General features: G+C 39.1%; 1 protein-coding gene across 2 annotated transcripts in view; it reads left to right on the forward strand.

Moving 5' to 3' along the window:
- CLASP1 (cytoplasmic linker associated protein 1) overlaps positions 1 to 10,678 on the forward strand; it is a 346,681-nt gene that overhangs the window by 147,406 nt on the left and 188,597 nt on the right. For both annotated transcript variants that reach the window (XM_006895129.1, XM_006895130.1), the window contains one exon: positions 3,785 to 3,852. In XM_006895129.1, coding sequence (XP_006895191.1) covers positions 3,785 to 3,852 — 68 coding nt within the window. The remainder of the gene's footprint in view (positions 1 to 3,784; positions 3,853 to 10,678) is intronic.

Genomic DNA, 10,678 nt, shown 5'->3' on the forward strand with positions numbered 1-10,678 from the left:
GGAAGACCCTCTATGAGATGGATTGATTCGGTGACTGGGGTAATCGGGATGGGTGTGTCAGAAGCAGTGTGGTTGGCGCAGGATAGAGCAGGGTTTAGGGCTGTTGTGCATAGGGTCGCTAGGAGGCGGAAACGACTCGACGGCACATAACAACAACAACAACAATAGTTGTTAAGTGCTGTCAAGTCCGATTTGTGTACCTTATTTACAGTAGCTCAATCCTAAGCCAATTTCTTCGTCTCTGACACATTAGCTCATTCACTGAATCAATTAACTTCATTGAGGGTCTTCCTCTCTTAGTGCTATCTCTCCCCCTTCCAAGCATGATGTCCCTCTCCAAGGACTGGTCTCTCTTTGCAACATGCCCAGAGTATGTCAGAAGGAGCTTTCGAATTCTTGCTTCTAAGGAGCAGCCTGGCTTTACCCTCTCCAGGTCGGACCTGTTTGTTCTCTTAGCAGTCCATGGTGTCTTCAGTACTCTTCCAGCACCATAACTCATAGGCATCAATTCTTCTTCTGTCATCCTTAGTCATTGTCCAGCTCTCTAATGCATACATAGTAATTGTGAAGACCATGGTCTGAATTAGGCACACTTTAGTCTCTAGACTAACATCATTGCTCTCCAGTACTCTGGCGAGGTCCCTGACAGCAGATTTTCCCAGTGCAATTTGTGATTTGATTTCCTGGCTGCTGGCACAAAGAGTGTTAATTGTGGAGCTAAGCAAACTGAAGCTGTCAGTAGTCTCAGTCTCTTCACCATCTGTCATGATGCTTCCAATTGGTCCAGTGGTGTTAGATTGTTGTAAAGGTACATTACTAATCTCTTAAGGATATGGGAGCCATTTTATAGGCTTTTTACTTTATTTTGTTATTGAGAATATGCACTGTAAATCATAAAATCGAAATCTAGCAATTTCTACATGTACAGTTTAGTGACCTTACTTATATGTGAGTTGTGTAACCATTTTCACCTGCCTTTTATGAATTGTTCCTTCCTTATTAGCATAAATTCATTGTTCCTTATGATTTCTATCTCATTTTTTGAGTGGCTTTTGGCAATTTTATATTATAGGTCATTCTTAAGAGCACATTGCTCAAGGACAACCTTTTTAACTAAATAATACTGTTATTTAGTTTAAAGATGAACTTGAAAAATATTCTTTGTTAAAGTTCAAATGTTATGTCAAGGAAATTGCTTCATGGCTGTTCCAATATTTTCAGGAAGTTGAATTTCATGAAATTTTAAAAATTCAGTTTTGTATCTTATACATTTTAATCACAATTCTACAATAATCTTTTTAGGATCTGGTGCCTAGTTACATGGACCTGTGAGGTGTGAGTTATGTGATAAATGGGTAAATGTCATTTTTACCTAGACGGAATATCTTTAAATTCGTCTAACATTCTCTTCGACATTGGTGAATTTTGTCACAGGAATGGAGGGAATATAGGATCCCTCAAACAACTTGATGAGAAATATACTTTGATTCTAACTTGAAAGCTTGCAGTTCTGATCAAGTGAGAGATGTGGTTGTGACACAATAAAGTGATGCTTTAGTCACAGCATGCCCTGGCAACAACCTGTTTACTGTGGTATTATTTATGGGCTTGTCAAGCTACTGGAGATCTTGATGAATTATAAAAGGGAAAGTAACGAAACATCTTAAAATAATGATTCCAAGGTATCTTCTCTGGTCTTTAGTAGCAATTGGAATTACAAGTAAGTGATTAGTTTTGCTCATATCTGGTTCTGAGATGACATAAAATTTTGCTGCTGTATCAGCTTTAATTCGTTGATAGTATCGTTTTGAGCATTTTTAAGAATTATTCTGAACTATTTAAGATCTTGCTTAGTTGGGAAGAAGACTTATAAAGAGTATCACTGTCACAGATGCACAGTGCCCTTTGATTTTACTTCTCATTGTTTTTAGCATCTCTATGAGAAAACAGGCTCCGGGAGATGAAGAACTTCAATTATTTAGCATCTAACTAGCACTGTGCTGGACTCATCATGGGCACTCAGGAATTTGCTGAGTTAATGGATAGATGGATGAATGAATGAATGAATAAGTAAATTAAGACCAGGAAGTGTGAAAACTCTATAAAGAGGTTAAGAATGGACAGTAGGATGTGATTAGGTACCACTGCTCTGACACACAGTGCTGCTATTACTGGATAAGCAAGGTATAGTGCTTGGTGTATATAGAATTTCAAGAGAGTGTGGTTCATATACTTAGCTTCCAAAAGCTCCTAATGTTTGAAATGATTAGGGATTGTGTTCAATGAAGGTTTGGAAGAAAGTACTTGAACAACTAGTTTTGTTCCTGAAATGGGAGGCATAGAAGTGAATGCAAAGGTGCACTGCTTTAGGATCTTAAACCTTTTTTCTTACTCTAATGTGATTCTTTTTTCTTGAGTTTTTGCCTTGGTAAGATGACAGTCATGCTTCCCACCTTTTTCTCTTGTTATCGTTGGAATGGAATATTTTGACTGATTAGAAAGTTTTGCTTCAGTTTATATGCCAAGATGAAAATTAGCCCTTATTTTAAAAAGTAGAAATCTTTTCCAGCTAAAGATTATTATTGTTGTTATGTGCCGTCGAGTTGACACAGTTATAATATCTGTTTTTGTGGAAATGGTTTATAGTATTTCCAGGTTAATGTGAGTTGCAGAAAACTCTTCGTTTCATAGTATATTTTAGAAAGCTTTATGGTTAATAATTACCTGTTTGTGCTTAGAAAGAAAGGGGGAAATAAGTACTTTCCATGAAGCATAATTTTTCACACTGGTCACTCTATGAGCATGTACTCTGTATTCCACCTCTTTAAGGTTGGCATCTCCTCCCCACAGTTGGTTCTTGCTTCAGTTACTGAGTTTTAATTTTTTTTTAATCTGGAGAAAGGATAGCAATTATAATCCGTCCAGACACTTTTGTAAGGATTATATGAGATCTTTGAGATAAAGTCCAAAGACTAGTAAGGGTTCAGTTTGGTGACCGTTGTGAATATTATTGATAGAGCTCTGATAGTCCAGTGGTAAGAAGCTGTGCTACAATCCCAGAGGCATGCGCTTTGAATCCACCAGCTGCTCCATGGGAGAAGCATCTCTTCCTGTGTGATTATTGACTCTGAAAACCCGCTGGGGAGTTAGCTCTGGGTCAGTTCCGACTTTGTGGTACATAACAACAACAACAACAACAACTACTATTACTGTCAGTAAAGAAGAGGAGGACCATGGCTGAGATGGGGTGACACAGTGGCAATGGAGTCAGGTGTGTCAGAGATGATGAGGCAGGCTCAGCATAGGACAGGGTGCAGAGCCATTGTTCACAGGGTCCCTGTGAGTCATAGTCAGCTTGATAGAGCACACCACCACCACCACCACTGCTATGGACTCATTGTGCTTGTATCAGTTATTATGTATTTACTTTTGAAGGTGATGACCCACCATCACAAAATATAAAAGCCCTCTGCTAACTTAGGAAGAGCTCTGCTAACTTAGTGGTCAGGAATTACGGTGTCAACTCAAAGGTACGCAGTTTGGATCCACTAGTTGCTCTGTGGGAGAAATACGGACCATCTCTTTCCATGCTATTTACTGCCTCTGAAAACCTGCCCCGAGGGTCAGCTCAACAGTATACAACAAGTACTAATACTGCTGTTACTAATTATGCTTGTATCACTTACTATTTCTTTTTAGATAAAATGGCTAAACTTCACACCAGAGTTTTAATGTAAATGTAAATAATAATGGTTAATAGTTTTTATGTTTTCTTTTCATATAGGTTGAATGTAATTTTTACAAAATTTGATGAAGTCCAAAAATCTGGAAACATGATACAATCTGCAAATGGTGAGTAGGAAAAGCAGTTATGCTGTTAAAACCTTAACCACTGCTCACCTCCTCTTCGATGTCTGAAACTACAGCAGTATCCCTGACTTTGTCATTACCAGTACTGAATCTTTTGTTGGCTTTAAAAAATACATCTTGAGTCCAGACTTGTCACCATCTTCATAATACAAGTTATTATGGCATGTCTTTGTCTTTTTTGTGTGTTATCTTTTGTCTGCTCTCTCCCTACACCTTAAGTATGTTTTCATATAGCAATAAAAGTACTTGTTTTAGGATATAAATGAGGTTTCATATCAACATCCTATTCCGAATCCTCTGAAGCATTCTCATTGGACGTCGATGACAATTCAGGGGCTCACCAAGACCGACCCTGCCTCCATTCTGATGTCATCTTGCATCATTCTGCTCCAAGCATGCTCCTTCAGAGGTTTCAGAAGCTCCCTTGTTGCTTTTGTCACCTTTAACAAGTTGGCTGAGCCCCACCCACATTAAGAAAGGTCATTAATCAGACCAACTGATTTATTCATAGGTAACTACTTTTTGATAACAATTTGACTAATATTTGACCACAAACACTTACTTGCACACTATAGAGTGGACAAGTTGACACATGAAAAGTAAACATCGCATAAACTTTTCCTTTTTAATTTTATACTGACTTACAAAGTTTGGATACATTATTTTTAACCCCAATCTTTCCCATTTCCTTTACCCACCCCTCTGTCTACCCATTAAATTGTGTGACTCTATGATTAACCCCACCACCACCCATCCTCACCCCCCATCCCCCCACCCCTTCAATCCTCATTCACGTTCTACAGTAATGATCTTAAACAGTATTCTTACAGGATTGTGTGGGTTAACTTAACATAGTGAACTCTAGTCCCTCATAAGTTAGGTAATGATTTACAAAATATTTCTCCAGTGTGCTGCATACATAGTATTCCATTGTGTGAATTTATCATAATTTCTCAATCTGTTTGATTGTGGTTGGACATTTGGGCTGTTTCCACATTCTTGCAATGGTGAATAAGGCTGCTATGAACATTGGTGTGCAAGTCCACGTTTTTGCCTCAGTTCTCATTCTCTTGGGGTATATTGCAAGCGGTGGAATACCTGGGTCATAAGCAATTTCCACGTTAGCTTTCTTAGGAAACGCCGTACAGCCTTCTGGAGTGGTTTTACCATTTTATAATCCCACCAACAATGCATAAGAGTTCCTTTTTTGACACATCATCTCTAGCATTTATTACTTGCTGTAATAAACTGTTTTCATAGATCTTTGTCTCTGGCCCAGATTTTGCCTTGGAGTTGGTTGTAGCAATGCCTAGTTGACATGTCCTCTTAATATTTGCAACATACCATCAAACCAGACAGAATTCTCTCTCTTGCTGAGAAATCATAAGATATAACTCATCCTAGAGCTGTGCTCTTCTTCCTGAGTCAGCTGCCACTTCTCCTCATCTCCAGCATTCTTTTTTTTTTGCAGTTTTTATGGTTTATTTAGCACAAATAAAATGTGCAAACAAGCTTTCTATTCATTTTCTTCACTGCGCAGTCTGGCATTGGGATTGGTGACTCTAATGGCCAGCCGGGCTGCTCTTTCCACAATGGCTTTGCGGTTCTTGGAGGAAACATTGTGCACAATCTCAGCACAGTGAGATTTGTTGCACATCAGCAGCACCTCCAGCTCCTTGACATTGTGGACTAGGAATTTGCGGAAGCCACTGGGCAACATGTGCTTTGTCCTCTTGGTGCTCCCGTAACCAATACTGGGTATTAAGATCTGGCCCTTAAATCTTCTCCGAACCCTGTTGTCGATGCCTCTGGGCTTGCACCAATTACGCTTAATTTTGACATAACGGTCTGACTGGTGGCGGATGAATTTCTTGGTCCTCTTTTTGACGATCTTTGGCTTCACCAGGGGTCTGAGGGCAGCCATTATGCCTCATCAGGGGACGGTGGGACCTGATGGAAACCGCGGATGACGATAGATTGAGACTTACCAGTGGCAGCTGACAACCACCTCCGTAGAAAGCACGGAAGGAAAGAGCCATCTCCAGCATTCTTGATCCAGCCTAAAATCATCTTTACCTCCGCTGTTTAAGTGACTGAGTTTACTCTCTGTGTCTCCTCTTGCCCCTCAAGTCTGTTTTTCTGTTTGAGAGATTTTACAGAATGAGAACTGACTTTCTGTAAAGGAAAACTTCTAGAAGGTAAAAAGTTTGCTGCTGTCCTGTTGTTTGCTTTACAGCGAACAGTATTAGGCAGGGCTCCATTTTCACTTGCGTGGTCATTTAGGTCATTTAACTTTCGTCTTTGAGGGTTTTGTTTTTGGGTGGTTTTTTATTCCCTCAGAGGCCTGAGCAGTTGGGCTCTGCTTTCATGTCACTGTTGCGTTGTTATTGGGTGGCACTGAGTTGAGTATAACTCCAAGTGACTCAATGAATAGCAGACCTGAACCCTGCCCTTTTCCTATCATATCACAGTCTCTGACATGCTGCTGGCTCGAATCCACCACCCGCTCCTTGGGGAAGAGATGGGCAGTCAACCCCCCGTGAAATTTACTGCCTCTGAAAACCTGCTGTAGGGTCAGCTGTGGGCCAGTTACGACTCTCCAGTGGTTTAGTGACACTGTCTATATTCTTCACAATGAGAAACAATCTTTGTTTCTGTTACCCTTGAGGGCAGCCTGCCTTCTTAGCTTTGGTTTGGTTTGGGGTTTTAAGAAAAGTACTAATTTGCATATGAAATTATCATGCATTTTGTTTCATGCATGTACATTGTGTTTCACAAAATCCTTCACATTTTATGTCATCTATCTATATCTATATATCTCTATCTCTACCTCTATATCTATATATATTATAAGCTTAATCGCCGTTGATCTATGCCTGCTGTTACCCTATCTTTTTAGGTTCCCGTTGGATCTTTCCTATTCCTTTGCCCCTCTGTCTATTGACTCTTTAGTCTCATATGTTGTTGTGTGCCATTGAGTTGGAATTGTCTCATAGCTGACCCTCCAGTGAGTTTTTAGATTCAATTATTCACGTGGGAAGAGATTGCCCATCTTTCTCCCACAGAGCAGCTGGTGTATTCTATGTGCCTTCAGGATTGCATCACAGCTTCTTTCCACTAGGCTACCAGAGCTCCATTTAGTCTCATATAGATGATTTAATAGGAGTACAATATTCATGGGTGAAATTCTTGATATCCAAAAACATATATGGAACAGCACGTCAACAGAAAACTGTCAGTTGTGTAGGCTGGGTTTAGAAGAGGCCATGGCACTAGGGATATTATAGCCAATGTTAGATGAAACTTAGCTGGAAGCAGAAAGTACCAGAGAAATGTCTATCTTTGTTTCAATGACTGTGCAAAGGCATTTGACTGTGCGGATTACAACAGACTGGCTGACTATGAGAAGAATGGTAATCCCAGAACATTTGATCTCACTTATGTGAAATCTATACTTGGATTAGGCGGCAGTTGTTGGACCAGAGTAAGGAAACGCTGTATGATTCAGAATCAGCAAAGGTGTATGCCAGGAATGCATCCTATCTACATAACCCTTCAGTCTATATGTGAAACAGATTATCTGGGAGCCTAGACTTTATGAGGAACAGTGTAGACTAAAGAATGACAAAGATTCATCAACAGCCTGCATTATACAGATAACACAACCTTGTTTTCCAAAACTGAGTAGGACCTAAGGCATTTGCTCCAGAAGGTCAAGGACTGTGGTCTTCACTATGGATGGAAGTTCAAGCAAGAGAACGAAGATTCTCACTTCTGGGGTAATTGATAGCATCATGATAGATAGTGAAGATTTTGAGATTGTTAGCAGCTTCAGCTTGCTTGGCTTCACCATAAACACTCTTGGTACCAGCAGTGAGGAAATCAAAAGAAGAATTGCATTGGGAAAAGACTATATTAGCCTAGAGATGAAGGTGTGCCTGATCCAGGCTATAGTCTTTTGCAGTTACTTGCTATACATCAGAAAGCTGGAAAATGACTAGGGATAATAGAAAGAGAATTAATGCCTTTGAGCTGTGGTGCTGGAGAAGAGTATTGAATACCATGGACTGCTAGGAGAACAAACAGGTTCATACTGAAGAGGGTTAACCAGGTGGCTCCTTAGAGGCAAGGATTCTGAAGCTTTGTTTGACATACTTTGGGCTTGTTGCAAGGATGAAGAACATCATGCTTGGAAGGGTGGAGGGACAGCACAAGAGGTGATGACCCTGGATGAGATGGGTTGACTTAGTGGCTGGGGTTATGGGTGTAGATGTGTTAGAGACAATGAGATTGGGTCGAGACAGAGCAGGGTTCAGAGCTATTGTATGTAGGGTCACTATAAGTCACAAGAGACTTAATAGCACATAAGAACAGCATAGTTAGAGGTTCTGTGCAACAAGACTTGGAGCTGTGCTGTGGTATGTTGTGCTTTGCCAGTGAGATGTAAAATACCCTGGAAGAGGTTGTTTTTGATGAAGCTTAAATTGCTTATGCTCCAGACTTCAGCTTGCTTTATCTTCTTGTTAGAAAGAGGATTGCTTTTTGATTATAAAAGTTATGTCGAGTCTTTTTTTAGAAAGCATTCGGTTGGGTTAAGTTTTCTTAAATGTCAGTTTTAGAGTTAACTTTCATATCAGTTTTTTGATAAAGTATTGGGTTAAATGTTCTTAAAAACTACCAGGTTTAAAAAGAAAGTTCAGTAGAGAAGGTTCACTCTCTCTTCTTCATAAAGATTAGTGTTCTGTATCGCCTGGCTTTTATTTTGGAGTAGGATGGCAGTTCTCAGGGGTGGTGGATCATGTGAAGAAGTTGTGTGGGTGGAGAGTTTGCTGATGCTTAAGTTGCTGTAAGTATAGCTTTCAGAGCAGTGTTTTTATTTGATACCAAGATCACCAACAAAATGACGACTGGGAAAGGTAGGCTGTTTTAACTAACATATTCTGAAAAATGTTCATAATTCCTGTCACTTGAACAGGGAAACATTTAAAATACTTTTAAATTGCTGTAAAAATTTAAAATTTGGGTAAAATTCAGAAAATATGTTGCTGTGGGTATTTGGATCTAGGCAGGGAAAACATTGTGAGAACTACAGATACTGGTATAAACAGTTTCTCCAGCAAGAGGAGAGGAAACAGAGACCGGTGAGCTGAGGTCAGCAATACTTCATAAGCCTCTATTTTTTGTTTAAAGTTTTCTTCTGCTGTCTTTTGCTCATAATATGTAGGTCATGACAGTGAATCTGTTTTTACAATTATAAGGCATATTGTAATTAAGCAGTCTTGAAAGTGTGAACCACTGGTAGCTGCGCAGGAGTGAGTGCAGGTGCTGTCTTAAAAATTGTTTAAAATTTAGCAGGAGTGAGTGCAGGTGCTGTCTTAAAATCGTTTAAAATTTATTCCTCCATTTTTTTAAGATTTCATTTTTAAATTGAAAACTGAGAATGCAAGGTGTACAGTCCACGTCACCGTCTTGTTTTCATGTACGGGAATATTTTCCCTCATAGACTTTAATGTCTTTTCTCTGAAGGATATTTTCAAACCTTGCTTTGTACTGTACACAGAGAAAGACTGTGAATAATGCAGATGTTTATTTTTGTTTCTTAATGAAGTGCACAATTAAGTCAAATTTGTTCCATGTTAGTTTAATAGGGGATTGTTATAAACATCTGTTTATACACATTCTTTAAAGCTAAATTTGGTTTAGTTTGACCGGAAATGGTCATGTTGGAAGATGTTACATTTCTGCTCGTTTTTAAATTGAGAATTTAAAGTGTACAGTAATAATATTGCTTTCCCCCCCATGCTTCATTACAATACTCTCTTTGTAGATAAAGGTGCTATAGGTAATCAGTATCTGGGCAAGAGAGTTTAATAATTCATGCTCTGAACTGAGACTTCTTAAAACTCTTTATTTAAAGATTTAAAAGTATACTAATTAAAAGTAGCATTATTATTGTTGTTTTTTTCAGACAATAGTGCAAAATAATGTCAATTTTACTTTCTCTATTAAAGGCACAGAGAAAGCTATTGGAAACCTGAGTTTAAAGACTGTTCTTTTGCCTGATAATTCTTTCCAAAATGTCTTCTACCTTAGCCATTGCTACCTCAAATGGATGCTAGAAGTGTTAACTTTTAAAAAACAACTTTTTAAAAGTGTTAACTTTTAAAAAACAAGTGTTAACTCTAAAAAAAACAAAACAAGCAGATAAACAAAAAACCCATTGCTGTTTTATAAATTCTAATTCCCAGTATCTCTTTAGAACAGAGTAGAACTGCCCCTTGGGATTTACAAGATTATACATCTTCTTGGAAAGACAGCTACATCTTTCTACCTTATAATTATGTCATAAACCAATGTTAGAAACAAGAACTTGGCATTGGCACTAGACTGTTTGGTTTGAGCTACTAACGATACCACCAGGGCTCCACCTTTTCCTAAGTAACTGTAGATTCAGTAACCAAACAAGAAAAGCTACAGTTTGGAGCAGTGGTGTGTTTGAATCGGTGTTAAACCGTGATCAGTATGTACTTTCAAGTTGACTGCCAGCCATAGCGACCCTATGAACCAACGGATCTGAACCTTCCCCTCTTCTGTGCCAGGCTCACAATCTCCAACGTGCTCAAGCTCATTGTATAGTCATTATATCAAACCACCTTACTGAGGGTCTTCTCCTTTACTGACTCCCTATCTTCCCAGCATTGTGTCCCCCGTGCCCCCCCCGCCCTACTTCTAATCACATGCACGGAGAATGTGAGGCAAAGAAGCAGCTAAGGTTCATTTCTTCAAGAGAGGTTTGTTTATTCTTTTT

Source organism: Elephantulus edwardii, unplaced genomic scaffold (assembly GCF_000299155.1).
Source record: "Elephantulus edwardii isolate Elephantulus edwardi_28Jun2011 unplaced genomic scaffold, EleEdw1.0 scaffold00160, whole genome shotgun sequence".
Taxonomy (NCBI): Eukaryota; Metazoa; Chordata; class Mammalia; order Macroscelidea; family Macroscelididae; genus Elephantulus; species Elephantulus edwardii.